The sequence below is a fragment of the Gopherus flavomarginatus genome, chromosome 5, assembly GCF_025201925.1.
Source record: "Gopherus flavomarginatus isolate rGopFla2 chromosome 5, rGopFla2.mat.asm, whole genome shotgun sequence".
NCBI classification, from domain to species: domain Eukaryota; kingdom Metazoa; phylum Chordata; order Testudines; family Testudinidae; genus Gopherus; species Gopherus flavomarginatus.
Genome location: NC_066621.1, coordinates 127,857,092 through 127,876,273, shown reverse-complemented (window position 1 = coordinate 127,876,273; position 19,182 = coordinate 127,857,092). Strand labels below are relative to the sequence as shown.

Sequence of the window (19,182 nt, the reverse complement as noted above, 5' to 3'; positions counted from 1 at the left end):
TACACTTTTTTTTTCTTAACATTTCTTTACACTACTTTGTTTTTACATAGCTGTATATATATTTGGATGATTTACAGGCATTCTTCTGGAAAAGGGCCCATTTTCCCTTCAGAATGGCTGCAAAGAAACCAAGAATTCTCTCTTTAACATGGTCCTTTTTAACATTTTCCACAAAGTTTAACTGCTTAATTCTCTCCAGCCTCTGTAGAGTTAACTTTTCACTCTCTTCCCTTAAATCACTTGTTTATGTCCCAAAATGACACCTTTATCACCTCAGATTTCACCATTTTAAGTATTTTTCCAGGGATTCATGCCTGCATTTACTGCTTTTCTTACTCCTGACACTATGCCCTTAGGGCTTCCAACCCGTTTTTCAGTTGCTTTATCTGTTGCTTGCCTGCTTTTCTGGGCCCGATCCTGCTTTTTTTTTTTTTTTTTCAATGAACCGTTTGTGAGTGCTATTGTGGTCACTTCACAATTTTGAAAGAAGTGTTCAAGGAAAGGGACCAGGAAGGGTGGGGGCTAGTTGAGGAGTCCCCCCTCTTGCTGAATTGGTAGTGGAACACGAACGAATCAGTTTCTGAGGCAGACAAAGGGGAGCAGAACAAGGAGCTTTTTGTCCTTTTTACAATGAGATGGGAGTATGAAGGGGGTTGGATCGATCCAGGGTTTGGAGAACGGGGTAAAGGGGAGCGCTCGGTCTGGTGGTGGGAGAGGAGGCTTTTAATAACACTTTTAACTTATTATTTGAATAATTGAGAGAGGCCACTTTTGATTTTGTCCACCTACGATTTGCTTCTTCCCACCACTGCATGAAACAATTAACCTCTCCTTTAGCCAATTTAGTTTTAGGTTGGCCGAGTTTGTCCTTTAAGACGTCCACGCAGTCTTTTGTTCCAAGATTTTAACAGTGGCCACTGAGTTTTGGGATCCCCCTGAGTTAGCCTAGACCATTTTCCCAGAAATTTACAGGAGTCTGGACCCATCCTAAATACATAAAATGAGCCGGCGTTCATTTAGGGAACTGTCCCGACTTAGACGTCTGGTTACCCATACAGGAGGACTTCACACACCAATCACACAAGAAGGAAATTCGGGTTTGTCAGAGCGATGCCCAGTGCAACACACAAAAGGAGCCCACAGACTACTGCCTCAATCGCCCTTGCTTTCACACCAGGGGTTTTACCCAAAGTGCGGTGCGGCTGCGATTGTGCAGATTTCACTCACTCAGACCACGGGGACAGGAACCCCTTGGTCGGCCGATCCCCAGACAGAGACGGCACCCAGACTCAAACACTCCACAACAGGACAGATAGACACAGAGACAGGGCAGTCCTCAGTCCGGACAAAACACGGAAATAATTACCTGACCAGATTCCTGATGTCAGATCCTGGGATCCCTACCAGAACAGAGTGGGAACCAACAGGTTCGATGGCGTAGACCTCACTGTGGCTGTGCGCCTTTCCGCTCTAGTGGGGGACCGCCTGGGCCAAATGCCCAGGTGCCGGCTGCCACGGTCATCCTACAAAAACAGTCAGGAATCACACAGCCCCAGTGAAGACGGTTGCCATCTTGGTGGAACCTCCAAATTGTCAAAGTTAGAATCAGGACTCACAATTTGTCAGACCACTCTGTTTATTAGCGCAGCACTCCGCCAATAACATTCAGAATATGTGAGTGGCCATGCAAGGCCCAAACAGTCTTATTTATACAGATAGAAGAGTGGGAATTAGACAAAGGGACAAAGAAATCGAAACAGTAAAATTCACCTGGGGCACAGCATGCATATCCTATTTCCTTACTAACTGTTATCGATCTAAGGCTAATGCTTCACCAATTGCCCTTAAATGGTGCAATTGTTCTATGTGAATGTCTGTATTCCTGACACCTGGTTGCAACATTCCAACAACTTTGCTTAAAGGTACAGACAACATTTCTTTAATCCTTTCTATTCTTACTATATAATTCATTCTACTTTCACAGTGTCTAGCAATGGGTTAAAATGGAGAGAAGTAACACCAATTTTTTTGGACTGATATTTCTCTGTTGCTCTATCAGTGCTTGTATACTGATGCAAAAAGTGCCCTGGATTTACTATCTTGGTAGAATAACTCACAATTAAAAATGTTTTTTTGAATGCAAAGCATTTTCCCATCTGTTTTACCAGTTTCAGCTATTGGTTATATTGTGTGATGAATACTAAAGTATCAGGAAGGTGCTCTTTCAAATTTCTGGGGAGAAAAAAACTTTCTTTCTGGAAATCTGATTAATTGTTACCTTTCAACCATTTGAGTTGATATAAAAAGCTCTGAAAGGAGGAGTCTTGTTTTGTTTTTATAATCACACTGCTGCAGCTACTTCATTTTAGTGAAGAGCTTTTTGCAGCAAAGTCAGATTGACACAGCATCAATGTAGACACTGTGCTTATGTCACCATAAATGGTCTCTAAAAGGTGTCCAGCAATGCCCATGCTGACTGCTCTGGTCAGCAATTTGAACTCTGGTACACAGGCATCTGCCCTTCCTCCTTTGAAGGATTGGAATTTTTGAAATTCCGCTTCCTGTTTGCTCAGTGTGCAGACCTCACATTGCATCTTCCCAGCTGACTGTGGCAGCTCCACACAGCAAACGCTGTCGTCCTTGGAGTACAACAGAGTTGTTGGATGTGCTGTGTCTGTGGGGAGAGGAGGCTATGCAGTCCTAGCTCCACTCCAGCCATAGAACTTTGATACCTGCAGGAAGATTTCTCCTGGCATGTTGGAGAAGGGCCATGAATGGGACACGCATCAGTGCCATGTGAAGATCAAGGAGGGAGGCAAACGCTCTGGTGTGGCACCAAAGACCTAATGTTTCTACAAGGAACTGGACACCATCCTCAGCGGTGACCCCACCACTAGGAGCCCCGTGGATACTTTGGGGACGAGGTGGCAGGAGGATGGAGACAGTGGCCAGTGGAGTTGGAGAATGACAGATGACAGTCATCCAGTAGTGTGCCAGTCCAGAACCTCTTCTCTACTCCAGAGAGTTCAGGCCAGTCCCAGCACTTTGGCTTTGGCATGTGTGATGCAGGAGAGGGGAGATCTGGTAAGTGCTCATTTTGATTTGATACTGCTCGATTACATGAGGTAGAGCTGTCCTGTGTTTTGTTATTTGCTAGAAGTGAGTTAAGGGATAGAAATGTACAAGACTAGCACTATTTGCGTCTGCTTCCCATTTGCATATGCAGTTACGCAGTGGGGGCACTGCTGAAAAATTTAATGCACATCAAGATTTCACGGGACTCCTCTGGAGAGATCTCTAGGAAACTTTTCTGGAGGTACTTGCCAATCTTCTGCCAAAGGTTCCTTAGCCGAGCTGCCTTTTTTTTTTTTTTTTTTTTTTTTTTTTCTTTTTCTTTTTCTTTCCCCCGCTATAGGAAACTTTGCGGTGCCAGTCAGTAATCACTTCTGCAGGGACCAAAGCAGCACACAGGCAAGCAGCATAGGGACCCGGCCTGAAGCTGCACGCATGCAGGAGGTGCACCCTTGCATCCTTGTTTTACCTTCTGGAGTGAGATTTCAGCTTGAATTTACCCCCACCTGTGGAAAACAGTGGCAGAATTTGCAATAGTGTCCCTAGTCACTTGCACTGTGCTTCTTAAAAAACCCACCTAGACCCTTGGCTCCATCATGTACCTCCTTCTCTCCCTCTGGGCTGAACTCACCATGTTTAGTGAGGTTGTTGAGCTGTGAGCTTGCCAAGGGAGAGTGAGAAAGAGGTATATTTAGCTACTATGATTCAATGCTTTGAGTGCACTCGCAATACTGCCTCTGTTCGTTGTTTCTTGTGCTCTGGAGGGGAACTTCTTACACACCAATGGAGTGCCTCCATCAGACAAGGAGGCGACCCAGGAGGCATAAGGAGAATATGTTTAGGGAGGTGCTCTGATCGTCTGACGCTGCAGATCATGATCACAGTATGCAGAGAGAGACAATTAATGAAAAATTGAAAATAGATAGCCTGGAAAGGAAGCAGTACCAAGAGCATATTTTAAAGGGGCAGGAGCAGATGATAAAAACTAATGCACAACCAAACAGAGATGCTGAAGTCCCTGATTGCACTGCAGTCAGAATAAGTGTGCTATCCTTCCCCTGTAGCCTATACAGAACTGCGTGCCATGCCCTCTCCATGCCCATTGCAGTACTCCCTTCACTCCACCCCTTTTGGACAGGTAATGGTAGCTGGATTTAAACACAGCTATGAACACCTCCTGTAAGAGAGTGCTTCTCAGAGTCATCTCCCTTGCAAGAAATCAAATTCTGTGTATTGGTTATTGCTGTTTAATAAGAATGTACTCATAGAAAGAAAATGAATCTTTATTTTTCTCCTACACACAAGGGTTGCTGCTGGAATTCATACGCAGTGGCAATTGGCACATTTGCAAACTATAAATCATGCTCAGAAAGCAATCATTACAAGGGTTGTTCCAGGTGGCAAGTAAACAAGCCTAACTGAATGCATTATATAAAGACATATTACTGGGGCTCATTGTCAAAATGCTGCTACAAAGTCTCCCTGATTCGAATAGCCCCCTTTTTGAGCCACTCTAATAGCCCTGGTATCTGGCTGCTCCAAATCGCTGCCATCTGATCTGCCTTGATGCTCCACCCTTGGGGAAACTTTTTCCCCTTACCTTCACAAATATTATGCAGAGTACAGTAGGCTGCTATGACATGGGAATATTTTCCTCACTGAGGTCTAATCAGCCATAAAGGCAGCACCAGCAAGCTTTTAATCTGTCAAACACATATTCGTCGGTCATTCTTCACCTGCTCAACCTGTTGTTGAAGCACTCCTTGCTGCTGTCAAGGTTTCTGGTGTAAGGCCTCATGAGCCATGGGAGTAAGGGGTAGACTAGATCTCCCAGGATCACTATGGGCGTTTCAATATCCCCTACTGGAATCTTCTGGTCTGGAAAGAAAATCTCTGCTTGCAGATTTCTGTACAAGCCAGTATTGCTGAAGGTGTGTGCATCATGAACCTTTCCTGACCACTCTGCATTGTTATCAGCAAAACAACCCTGGTGATCCACAAGTGCCTGCAATACCATAGAGAAGCAGCCTTTCTATTGATGTACTCCATCGCAAGATGGTCCAGGGCCAAAATTGGAATATGTATGCTATCTATCACCCTGCTGCAGTTAGGGAATCCCATTGCCACAGAGCCATCCCCCATTTCACACACATTTCCCAGAAACACAGCCCTTCATAGCAGGATGTGATTAATGGCCCTGCACATTTGTGTAAATGCAACCCCTGTGGTTGATTTCCCAACTCCAAACTGATTCATGACTGATAGTAGCAGTCTGGAGTTACCAGCTTCCACGCAGTGATCACCACACACTTTGCCACTGACAGGGCTGCTTTCATTTTGTTCTGGTGGAAGGGCAGGGGCGAGCTCCATACACAGTTCCAGGAACGTGGCTTTATCATGCATCCAAAAGTTTTGCAGCTGCTGCTTGTCATACCATACCTGCATAACAATGTGATTCTACTGCTCAGTGCTTATTTTCTAGACCAATAACAACAGCCCACTATGTGCAGCTACTCCATGAATGCCAAAAGTAATCTGGAATTGTTTCTTTCTGTGGTGTCCAGGAGGGCAGGCACCTTAGATTCCTGTTTGGATTCACAGCTCAGAAAATATTGTATGATCAGCAGCATTGTGTTAATAACGGTTATCACAAGACTGGTGAGCAGTGCAGGATCCATGTTTTTAGGCAGAGAGGGCAGGCACATAGTTTACAGGGACTTGAAAAATGGTGCAGAGGGTAGCCAGAAGCCCACAGAATGATGGGACAGAAAAAACTGCATCCTGGGATGGTAAGCCCACACCCAAGATGTCCTGCAATCCATTCCCACAACTCCTAGCGGCAGAAAGTGACACGTTGCACAGTGACATAGCTACCTACGATGCACTGCTCTTTCAGTGCTAGAGTGCCAACTATGGATACACTCTGCCGACACAAGGAGCATTGTGTGAACGTGCACAAGCGATGCAATTATAGTGGTTTCTGATTGTCGGAGTAACTTGCATTAACTTAACTCTGTAGTATAGACATAGCCTTTGGCTTCTTTTCTGGTCATAGATGCATAAATGTTTAGTGGGGGGCAAGTATTTATATTTAAGCTGTAGTACTGAACTAATGCTGCAGGTGATTTTACAAGATATGCTTTTAAATAGTTACATGATCAGAATTGAATTCCATTAATTACAGTTGATACAAATTGAAATGACTATAATGGATCAAATTCACCACGTGGTGTAAGCAGGCTCAACAATATTGCCTGGTATATTTTCTCTGTTCCAGGTGGAGGTGGATTCAGTAATGGCCTCGGTGCAACAAAAAAATTCAGGTAATATGCAGACAACAGGCTTTCCTTTATCTCTAGTCTGTTCTCATTCATGAATTCTGTAATCTAAAAATTAGGCTATAAAACTTTTGTAAGAATTTGCTACAGATTAATTACAAAGAGATTTACAGAGGCTGTTGATGAGTCAGGATTATTTATTGCTAAATTCTTGGGACTCATGACGAAAATGAGCTTTTGGGCTTGTCTTTGGTGCAAGGCTGACAGTTTTCCAGAAAAAACTAATTTACGACAGATACTGCTAAATACCAGTTTAAACTGGGAAAAAGAAAATAATTATTAGAATATACTAATGAAAATTACTGAAAAAATATGTAATGGTTTGATAGTTTTTTTGGCATATATAATATTTATGTAATGTTGAAAACCAGAATATGAGTCATGGTATGTAAATTCCATGAGGAAAATACCAAACAAAATGTACAGAGACAATACTGAACATTGGAATATGTTACATATATTAATATTACCCTTTCTACAGTTGTACTTTTATTTGTAGAACCCTAAATTAATTTCTGAATCTACTGCCTTGTGTAACCACAATTTGAGAATGTAACTATAAAGCTAAGTGTAATACAGCGTGCATTAATGAAACAGTTTTTAAAATAGAAAATGTCTAGAACTGGGACTAACTAGCTTTTTTCCTGAGCGGTAAAAGCCCATTATTTTATGTGGTAAAAAACACCTCTAGGCAGTGACGAACTCCCAAAATCCTAAGAACCGGTTCCCTACTGGGTCCTTGGTGGCACTTCGGCGGGGGGGGGAGGGTCTTCACTTGCTCCGGGTTTTCGGTGGCATTTCAGCAGCAGGTTCTTCACCTGGAGCAAGTGAAGACAGCTGCCGCCACCCCACCCCTCCCCGTGCCACCGAAGACCCGGTAGGGAACTGCTCAGTGAGTACAATACAAGCCCCACGTTCGTGTCTTCCTCCCACACATACACATCCGACCCCAACCCACGTCCTGCCCCCCTCAGAACCCACAAGTTTCTCCTCTCCCTCTTCCCCCTCCACCACCAGGGTAGCAGCAGCAGCCCGAGGCTCTGGGGGCTATTTAAAGAACTGGGGCAGCAGAGGCGGCTGGAGCCCCGGCCCTTTAAATAGCCCCTGGAACCCCGCCCTATCCCAGGGCTCTGGGGGCTATTTAAAGGGCCCGCAGCTCCCCTGCTTCTACCGCTCCAGTCCTTTAAATAGCCACCGGAGCCCTGGGGAAGTGACAGGGCTCCCGTGACTATTTAAAGGACCAGGACAGTAGAAGCAGCAGGAGCCCAGACTTTTTAAATAGCCCCCAGAGCCCCGCAGCCCTACCCCCAGGGCTCCAGTAGTGGGGCTCTGGTGTCAATTTAAAGGGCCTGGGGCCCCAGACTTATTTAAAAAGTCTGGGGCCCCAGGCCCTTTAAATTGCCCCCTGAGGAAGCTGGGCCACCCCTTTAGCAACCGGTTCTACACTGGCTTCTAAATTTAACAACCTGTTCTTGTGAACCGGCTCCAGCTCACCACTGACCTTAGGTATATACTATACCATCCCTGCTTTGGTGCAGATGTATTGACTCAAAATTGAAGTTTTTCTAATAGCAAGGCTTTATAGACTAATTGAAATGGTCTCTTAAACTGTGGAAAGAGTTGGCTTTTAACAAACAAATGTGCTTCTGCAGTACATGCATCCCAAGTACAGCAGCATTGTGCTAGAGTATGAGAACCTGAAAATGGAATCGACAGAAGCTGACTATAGAGAAAAAGTAAATCTGGCTAGTCTGTTTTCATAACCTAAGTTGAGAGAAGTGCAGGAAGTAAGCAAAGCCTGTATTGGTTGGTAAGTGGTGAAAATTGTCTGACAATGTCCCTCTGCCACCATTCCATTATTTGTCTGTTGGATTGATAAAGAGCAGAGGAGTCTTATCTGCAAAATTAAGTCCAGACACAAGTACAAAGTTAACTGTTTACTTGGATTTTTAGATTATGGATTTTTAAGTGTCCAGTTGACAGATGAGACATTTTATTTTTACCTAGAAATATGGCTTCTTATGTATTGAGGTAGCTTTGTACTCTGTAGTTATACTAGATAAAAAGCCAGTGCTAAGAGATCAATGAATGGGCAGCACAGTACTGTAGGGGTCGTCCTTTAAAAGGAAAATTGTATACTACAATTTTCCAGTCTTATGTGCCACTTTGAAAGAGAAAATAAATAAATGGATTGCAGCCCATGTTGCTTTTCTAAGGTTTTACTTCTGTAGTTATCCAATTGAAAGGGATGTTGCTCAGGCAGGCAAGTTCAGTGTGTTTAGGCATCCCTTGTTGTTAAAGAAATTGTGTATATACAGAACCTAGTAGTTGAAACCAGCATGTGTCTATAATTCTAGAAACTGAGAATGTAATGGTCTTTAATGTGATGTTTCAAGAAGCAGTAATGAAAAAAACATTGGGAACCTGAGCACTTGTAGTTTAAGGTTTGAATTCAGACAGTAGGTGGAGCTGAAGGAGCTATGCTTCTGAACCATATTAGATAAAAATGAATATGGAAAAACTGAGAGAAAAAGAAACCACTGAGGTCTTGTTATATTCGTTTTAAAAAGCTAGCTAATACAGTGACATTGTTCTTTATAAATCATTTCAAGTGTATAAAATAGGTCTAAATCTGTATATTTCACAGGTATAAGGCACAAGATTAGACTACATGAGAATTCTGAGTTGAAATTACATTTATTTCTGTCTTGACTTGTTCTATTTTTAAAAACTAGGGCATACGTTTTTTTCCTAAGATTTCTTTTTTATACAAGTACTTTGCTTTCAGAAATACCAGACAGTTAATTAGAGTTGGATTTAACAAACTATATTTGCATTCCAACCTCTTTTTTTTTATTTAACTCTCACTAAAAAAAATCAGATAAATTTGTTTCTAAGTACATTTACACAATCTGTAAGTGTAATAACCAATCCAGTGTTACCATGCAATTTTATTAGGAGACGCATAGGAAACCAAACCTGAGGCTATAGAGCATTTCATAGGGTTTAGACAGAGCTGGGAATGATGCCAACTATATTGTTTGTGCAATACACTCTATTCCTTTATTTGTGGAATTCAAGTGCTATTGACTTTGGAGTGACCACTTCTTTCTCCTGTTCTCCCAGTCTAAGGAAAGATGGCATTGTAGCCAGCCAGCAAGAAATATATTAAGGAATAGAGAAAGAAGAGCCAGGTAAATGGAAATATAATTTGAGAAGAAACTGAATTTTGCAAATCTCTAGTAGAATATTTTCACATAACCTAACATTATGGAAGATACTGTAATTGTTTCAATTCTTGTTCTTATCATTAATAATAAAGCAGTTACAATTATATTGCCTGAGTGAGTCATGGTTGCAGTGGGCAAATAAAGCAGAGGGTTTTTTGGTGGGAGGTATATTAACATTTTCCATTTCTCTAGGTGTATTACTTGAAGAATTTTTAAAACTTATGAGTACAAAGAAGGCTGCACAACTACACCATAGTGAAATAAGGCAGATATTCACAGCTTTTGACATGCAGTGTAAGTTTTTCTTCCCTGAAGAGTGTTTTTTTTTTTAAGAGAGACCTCCATACTGAAGCAAATATGCAAAATAGAGCATTATCCTATGATGGGATTTGGGCAGTATCCTAGACAGGAGCTTTCCAGCCTTATCTTCCTATGTTTCTATCTTTCTAAGTAAAGTAACTAATATAGTAATGGCATTGCAGGTAGATGATTAACAGAAGGAGGGACAGCAGGCAGTTGAGACCAGCAGTAGGCTCCCAGGTTCTCTGTTCCACTGCATGTTTCTCCAGTTTTTGAAGAAAAGCATCTCTAGCTATTCACCTACCCTGATCCCACTTACTGTTACCACTATCATATCTCCATCCCGATTATTGGAATTCCCTCAGGACCCTCTTCTAATATTTCTCTGCTCACTCACGCACACCACTTGTGCTGCCGATTCCTCTCCCAGGAGATGGGAGAGAATCTTCCCTTCCCTGCCTGACAGATGAAGGGGAAGAGACAAAGCAGCAAGGATCTTCTTCTATGGCTTATTCTGGGACCCAGGCTTGGTAGTTCTTTTTCCTTTTCTGGTAGGCTATGGTGATGGACTGTGATTCTTCTCCTCCCCTCCCAATTCCCCTTAGCAAAAAGGAGAAAAGCTTGAAAATAGGGCCAGTGAACCAAGGGCATGTAGCATTTATACTATCCTTTCCATGTGGGTTTTTTTTTTTCTGTCTGTCCCTGGCCTGAAACAGGCTTGGCCCATGGGGAATAGAAGGAGGGCCAGGTGCTGAAATGAGTCAGTCAAGCATCGTCTGCAGCTTGATCAGGACACACAAAAAAAAGATTTTAAATGGCAGGTTGCAACTTTATTAAAATTTAACATTGGATAGGTGCATTATCTGCCCCATCTTCCCATGCCAGGTGTGTTAGGTAGGTTCTGTAAACCCTACACTCGACATCTATCATATGGCTCGTAACTCAGGATAGACTCTCCAGTGCCTACCCCCAAGGATTCGGCTTGCTCTGCTGAATCTTCTCACCTTTTCCTCCAGCAAAGGGGACAGAAGGGACAGACAGAGGAACTGCAGGCTGCAAGGACTTCAGATCACCCCTTTTCCATAGACCAGGGTCCATAGCAAAATCCCATGTTTCTTATTTTCTGATCACTAGCCCTTTGGCCTTTTATCCATCCTGGACACCGACTGCAAATTGCACCAAATTAACATAAAATAACCTAAAAGTGCAATTCCTATACTCTAGAACTACAAGGAGGGAGTGCGGGTTCATCTAAACATGGGGCAAGAGGCCTGCTAAACCTTGGGCCAGGATTTAAATAAATGATGGTGGGAACCAAGGACCAATTAGTTCACATCTCTCTAGCTGTCCAACAAACAGTGGAAAGAGGGGCCTACCCCTGTATATTCTCCCCCTTTTATCCAAAGCTATCAGGCATCTTGTGTATCCAATCCGGTTTCCCATCTGTTAAATTGATGGGTAGCATTCTTGTCCTGAACTGCTAGTAGGTGCTTTTTAAAGAGGCTTACACACCTCAGCAGCTACCCCATGCGCCTTTGTTTTGTCCATCATTGTCTGTGTGTGTCTCTCTCTCCCTCCTCCCCCATACGTACCCAGTGACAACCCTGTTTGAATTATTGCTTTCTCTTTCAGTTGGATCCTGCAATGAAGTCATAGGTCTTGTCTGCACCTAAAAGTTAGGTTGACATAGCTGTGGAAGTAAGGAGCACCATAGCTCCTTAGCTAACTAAGGAGCACCGTAGTATGGTGACCTAGCCCCTAGAGTAGATGCAGGTATGTTTACAGAAGAATGTTTCTGCTGTCTTAGGCACTGTCATTCAGAGAAGTGGTGTTCCTAGATCTTTCAGCAGTATAGGCTGTATTAACAATACAGGGTTATGCCCGCATAGCTACAGCAACCTAGCTCCATAGTATAGACATTCACGTAATAATAGGTGGTTGGTCTCTTTCATGGATTTTGTTCTAATGTTATATGTTCAGTATCATGACTTCATTGCAGAATTAATCTAGAAGAGAAAATGTACTGTGAGGGAAACCTTGTTTAAATACAATTCCACACGTGGAATTTGATGATTAGCAAATATGGGAAGAAAAATTGTGAAACACATGTAAAAGGTCATTTTAGTATATTTTAAAGTGTGCATTTGAAAGTTTGCCCAGTATAAAACTTTATTTTAAAAACTGTCATTTTAAAAATTAATTCTTAAATATGAAACAGTGCAGTACAGATGTTGCAAGAGTAATTCCTTTGAATGGAGTTTTTGGTAGCATACACCAAAATGACAGTACAAAATCATTCTTGAATCACTCATTTTTTGACACTCCCGCTACCCTACCCTATGTGGATCCTAGCCATTTCCTAAGATACTCTGGTTGAAATTATAATAACTTCAAAGAGTGTACTTAGATCTGAAAATCTACTGGACAGGCTTATAAGTATTAATATATTAAAAAACTGATGTTTGGTTCTTGAGCAAGCATAACTCTTAGTTTTTTTGTTTGTTTTTTAATCTTATTTTCCCACTTCTTTAAACAAGATAGAGGATTTTTGACTTTGGAAGATTTCAAAAGAGCCTTCAATTCCATTGCTCCAAAGTTACCTGAAAGGATCATAGTTGAAGCTTTCAGGTAAGATAAACATAAGTCTTGTTTGATTCTTGTTCTTATATAGAAGTTATTTTTGCTGATACAGTCTAACATGGCTACCACTCTGAAGCTTGTAATGTGTTTTTCACATCACAAAAAAATGTCATAACTGTAAAATGTTGTAAAACATATTGATCAGTGGATACCATAATGCAGTATTACCAAGCCTTGTGATTCCATATTTATGAATGTGGTATGAGAGCTGGAGAGGAATCTAATACAGACTATGCTACTTGAACTGCAGTTTCTCACATAATAATGATCACTTAGGGCCAGGTTCTGGCACTCTATGTTGAGTAGCACCTTGTTCCACTAATAACCCCAACTGAAATCATTGAGGGTGCTTGTTTCCCTTAGTATGCTTTGTTGGGTAAAGTTATGTCCAGAAAGCTTTTCCTAGACAGGTGACCAGAATGAGTCATCTGGTGAATTAAAAACATGTAAGCGGAAACACACAGATATATGAATGTAAGGGAAAGAAGCATCAATATTGTCATTTCACAAAATTCGGATCTCTATGCCCTCACACCAGCCAAAACAAACAGCCCAAAGTATGGTTTAAACTGCACTGGCTTTAGAATGTTCCTCCTTTCCCCGCAACTTTTCCTCTTTCTTTCACACACACATCAGAATTGAGCTCTTTGGCTAAATTTAGATCATAGGTACAGAATTGCTGTGTACTTTATGTAAAATCATTTATAATATATGTGCATGTAAGATGCATGATAATGCATGCTTTGATGACCAAGAGCAGGAGCAAGCTCTAAGATAGGCTTGTAGGGACTAGAAAGAAAAGAGCTTAATGAGTACATTTTGGAACTCTATGAAGTTGTCATCTAAACTTTCTTTTTTAATATTGTAAGCCCTGCTGGTTGGTAAAGATGCTGTCTTTATAGCATTTCACATACTGCTGCATCACTTGAATTTTAAGAAGCTAAGCATGGAAAGTTTGAGATTTTTCTTATAAAAATGAAATAAAATAATGTAAAAGATGCTGAGTGTGTGCTTAGTCCCAGAAGAAACTAGAAAAAAGAAAAAAAAATTTAAAGAAAGAAAATTCAAGGTCATAGCTTTTAATGCTTATTTAGCTTCTGCTGCTGCAGTTTAGGGCACATGTTTGCTTCTGAACGTCAAATCTCCCAATGCATTATTTTTAGTAAAAATTAAAAGAAACATATCAATCACTGAAGCCAGGGCCAGGTAAATCTTAAGGAGAGAAGTACAAAGATAGTTGTTACATAACAGTGGAGAAATCCTGACCTCATTGAAATCCATGGTAGTTTTGTCATTGTCTTCAACAGATGTAGGATATCATCCTGGATATTTAATGTATACATGCACGTATGCACACACACGTGTTTGTGACTTCAGATCCTAAAATAATGAATTACATGATAACTCAAAAATGCTTTTGAATGAATCACATTTCAAAACATTCTTTTTCTCTGATCACATGCATTATTTGTCTGTCATTACTGTATTGTAATTTACATTAAAACAAAGAACTACCATAATTTCAATATTCAGAGCCAAATGTACAAATCCTTGTGCAGCACATGAGCTACTCAAAAAAGTACAAATAAGAATATAAGTAAAACTCAACATTTGCATGCTGAGATCAGAGAAGTACAGGTTTTACACGTGCAATTGCCTGATGCTTTGTGTGCAAAAATGCTCATATAAAAAATACATTTTGTTTTGCTCTCTCTCTGGCATGGTGCTTCAAAATGAGTTGCTTAGATTTTCCATTTATGCATTTTATTACTATTAAAATACAGTGTACATTTTTAGTATGATATAGCAAGATAACATGGATTACAAAGCATAGTGTACTTCTCTAACACACCAAAAATGAACAGTTAATGCCTGTGCTTCACTTTGGTATTGGATGTAAAGTATATTTATAAACATAAAATAAACATGATCAGATATACTGAATGAATTTAAACTGGCAATAGATCTTCTCAACCATTTGGTGGTGCCAAATGCTCTGTTTAAGGTAAGAACTGAGACTAGATAGAGTTGATTCAAAAGAGTTCTTGGGTGTAGTAAGTGTGCAGCTTTTTTATTTTATTTCAAGGAAATAATACCAATACAAGAATATTTGCATGTCATACAGATTAATGTAAAATTTCATTTAGAAATTGTCTGCTAAATATATTGTGGTTTTTTTCCCCAAAATGTTAATATTCTGTGTAATTTGCTGCTAAGGTTCATGTAAGCTTCAGGTGAATCTTCAATTTATTTTGATCACATTTATTGACTATAGTACGTACAAAAATATTGTGGTAAAAATGAATTGTAGAGTTCAACTGTTTCTGTGACCTTACAAGGTATATTAGACAAAATGGACGTCGGGTGCTTAATCATGGTACATCTGATTGAAATGTCAATGTTCCATAAGAACACTAGCCATTCATTACACAGGGGTTCTAGTAATACCTAGTGGTGAGTGGTTTAATGGTAGGACACTTATTTATTTTGGTAGATGGGTTGATTTTATGAATTAAACTTTTTTCATAACCATGTTACTCATTCTCTCTTTGAGAGTACATGTATGAATTGTCAGAAAAGTTTAAATAGGACGATGTGCAATTATTAAGCTGAACATCTTATAATGAAAAGTGAACATGGTGTCCTCATTGTAAGGTGGCATACCAGTTGTTGCCAGAAAGCACTGCAAGAAATGTTTGCATTTTTTGTTGTGAAACTTTGATTTATGTTTGGTTAACCTAGTTACAAATATACAGCATTATTAGTTACTGCTGTCAAGGAAATACCTGTCTTAGCTGTACCATTTGTGTATAAGAGGAAGATATTTAACTGTTGAATCCTCAAACTGTAATAATGAAAGTGAAATAGCAGAACAAAGCTGAAAAATGATAATTATTATGAAAATGTGAAAGAGTTGAATAAATGACATGTCTTTTTTAAAAAAAAGAATAATGGACATACAGTTTCTGAAGCAACAAGCATACATCATAGCTCATAGATCAGAAACTCTGTATCCCATTCATGATCTGAATTTTATGCTGCTTTGCACTTAAATTAATAGGTTCACATGTCAGAGGTGTATTAATATTTTTGTGTGTTAGTTCTTTCACTGCTAAAAAGACCTAATTGTTTCATATTTCTTTCTTATAATTATCCAGTAACAAGAAAATAACCCAGTTTTGAGAACCACCCCGCAGCAGAAATCTTATGCTCTTTATGCAAGTTTGATTTATAGACATGTACTGCAGAGCAGAGTGAATATGAAACATTCATCTTCCTATGGCTAGTTGCCATGGAAACGTAGTACACAGTACAATATCATTCCAGCTCTGGTGATGCCTGCAGTAGTTTATTCCTTTGTTGTTCTCATTTCTTAAGCAACTGTCTTGCAGCCTTTCATATTATCACAATTAATCACATACACAAGTCTATTGTTATCGCTTCAAAATCATCTCTAATGGATAAAATACATTTTTATGTGTACATGTGTATATATTCATTGTGAATGTATATTTTTGTTCAATTCATTGGTTAAAAGCTGGTCACATGCTCAAAAATTCATATTATTGCTCATGAACTGATACATCTGTACAGTATACCATGTTGAATATCATTGGGTCACATACAGAGATCTACAGAAAGCTACTTTCATCCAAGAAAATATTTTCTTGCTCTGGCCCTCCAGCTTCCTTTGAAGTTTCCTATCAGGGACTGGAGTCACATCTCTATTTCTCCATAGACAAATTTCCTGCTCCGGGAGGGCAGGAATTAAATATAGCCCAATAGCATCTCCTGCCTTCCCCCATACTGCTTTTGCTAGATGAGGAAGAATCCAGAGACTGTCAGAACACCCAATCTGTCCCTGCCCTTAACTGGTGAGAAGTAAGGGACATTGAAAAAAACAAAACACCCTCATTAATACAAAAAATACCAACTACGTGCAAGGGTGATAAATTAACAAAAATATTGCCCTGAGGTAAAAGTGCTCTAGAGATTATGATATTTGTTTAGGAACCAAAGGCTCCTTCTGATATATTCCCTTGAAATTAATCAGTGGGCCCAATCCTACAGTCTTTACAAGAGTAAGGAATACAGACCATTAATTTTACTAATAACAGTGGCATACTGTTATGCATAAGTAGGCCAGTTCATAAATAATTAATAATAAAGGGAAGGGGAATGCTCCCTTTGGGAGAGTTATTTCATAAGAAATAGATCCCTTAATGGATTTTTGTTAAGAATTTTTCTTAGGTTTTATTGTTTGGTTTGTATTTGTTGTTTTTTTTATGGTTAGGGCCATGAGCTTGAATGGATAACACCAGAGCGGCAATTAGTGTTGGAAAGCAAATCAAAGCTTTGAAAGTGCCTTTGCAGGAGAAAGATGGTGCTTCACTTGATGGAGGTCATAGATAGTCAAGTCAAACTACTTTCCTCAGTTATTTGTGTGGAAAAATTAAAAATGCACTTCAGTGGACAGAAAAACTGTTATAAGTAAACCTACTCCAATTTAAGATGCAGTCTTGGAAATATAGATTTTAAACAGATACTGTCTAGTGCCTAAATCTTTTCCTCTTCTGCATTCTAGTCCTGCAAATACTCACTCACAGTCTTAGCTTAAAGCATGTGGGTTAGGTCCATTGAAGTGAGGAGGAGTACTTGCATGCTTAAAATTACATGTATGCAGGATTGGGATCCAGGAATGCAATTCCTGTCCAAATGTATGTATATAGTCCTGTGTATATGCATCAACTGCATCTGAAAAATCAGGTATATTTCTTCGTATGTAGGAATATGCCATTACAAACAATGGACCTTAAACTTTTGAAAACTACACACCTGGACTAAAAACATTATTTAAATGAAGTGCTTAGATATTTTCTACTTCTGTGTCCTTCTCTTATTTTAGAGACCATTTACTTCACATAGGGTAAGCCTATAGAATAGCCTTTACAATGTACAAATATAGCATTCATAAAATATGCCAAATTGACATCTTTGGAGATTGAATTATTATTTATAAACAACTAGTGTGGGTTTCTTCTTTCCCCTCACAGTGTCTCAGTTCTGAAAGGGATCATCTCTAAGAGTGAAAGGATCGTTGGAGACTTATGACAGTTCAGTCCATGCTCTTTTACTGGGACTACCAACTAGGATGTTCATTATTTTCTGTTGCATTAGCTGTTGGTATGATACAGCTTCTGTCCACTGGGGATTAGACTCCGGACCACCGAACTCATCTTACTTAGACTACTAAGCAAGTATTAGCAAAAACTGTTGGTCACAATCATCCAGTACTAGGTTGAACCTCTGACCTGGATGGGAAGGGTTAGGGTGACCAGACAGCAAATATGAAAAATGGGATGGGAGTGGGGGATAATAGTAACCTATATTTAAAAAACAAAACAAAACACACAAAAACCAAAAATCAGGACTGTCCCTGTAAAATCAAAACATCTGGTCACCCTTGGAAGGCTTCAAATACCCCATCAGCTCCCTCAGAATGTTCCCATTTTTAATGAAATTAGAGTTCCAGTTTTAGGGTAACAGATTACCAGTATCCTCTAAAATGTACCTTTTATTGAAAGTGTAATTTGTCCTAGATATTTTGCTAGCCCAGGGGAGTATAGTATAGAGTCAAGAAAGGCAATTATGGATGGAATTTTTCACTTATTCCTAATGATTAATCTAAAGAGTTGCTGTTTATTTGTATGCCTGAATCAAAAGCCAGCCCCCCATTGTGCTAGATGCTGTACTAACAGATGGTAAGACAGTCCTTGCCTTGGAGAGTTTATGATCGAAGCAGACAAAACAGGTAAAGGTGGAAAGGTAGCATTATAATCCCACTTTTTAAGATGGGGGACAGAGGCACAGAGAAATTAAATTACTTGCCCATTGTTACAAAAGAAGTCTGTGGCAGAGTCCAGATTTGAACCACCTCTCCTGAATCCTAATCCAGTGCTTTAACCAAAACAGCAACCTTTCTTGTTCTATATGGAATTAGAAATCAACTTTCTACAAGTGTATTATTCTCTAATGTCCCTCTAATGTTTACATTGTGTTCTGACGCTTGCTGTCTCTGTATCTCTGCTGCAAATTGAGAAAGCTGCCTTAGAAAGTACAGTATGATTGGTAAGAGGATATCATAATACTTCATGCTAACAAAACTTAATTGAATGAATGCCTAGTTAAAAAAATTGGTGAAAGGGCTTGTACTTTGTTTTTGACATGACATATTAAGTCATTAGATAGTTTAAGCATGTTTATTACACTAATTGTCAGTACAGTATGCACTAGATAATTACAGTTTTCTCAATCCTTCTTTCATTTGGTCCTAGGTATTTTATTTTAATTGAGTAAAATATTGGTAAAAGTACACAAACTGTACATGTGTTCTAGTAACCTTTATATTCAGAAAATTGTCAAGGTTTTTAAAAATATGCATGTTGCTGTCTTAACAGTATTTTTGTGATTTGTTTTTATTACATTTTTCAGAATCAGAATATTTCCCTCAGGAGACAGAAAAAGGCAATGCCACTCATCCCCAGAGTCTAGAAAATGTGGCTTCTGAAGCCGTAAGAGGAAGCCAATTAAAATGTTCTTTC

The 19,182-nt window shown here is 39.7% G+C and overlaps 1 protein-coding gene across 4 annotated transcripts in view; it reads left to right on the top strand.

Annotated features, from left to right (window-relative positions):
* EFCAB11 (EF-hand calcium binding domain 11) overlaps positions 1 to 19,182 on the top strand; it is a 109,320-nt gene that overhangs the window by 9,007 nt on the left and 81,131 nt on the right. The window contains exons 3-6 of one of the 4 annotated variants that reach the window (XM_050953353.1): positions 2,860 to 3,084; positions 6,350 to 6,395; positions 9,833 to 9,934; positions 12,478 to 12,568. In XM_050953353.1, coding sequence (XP_050809310.1) covers positions 2,860 to 3,084; positions 6,350 to 6,395; positions 9,833 to 9,934; positions 12,478 to 12,568 — 464 coding nt within the window. Of the gene's footprint in view, positions 1 to 2,859; positions 3,085 to 6,349; positions 6,396 to 9,832; positions 9,935 to 12,477; positions 12,573 to 19,182 lie in introns of those variants that run through there. The other 3 variants (XM_050953355.1, XM_050953354.1, XM_050953356.1) reach the window with 3 other exon arrangements.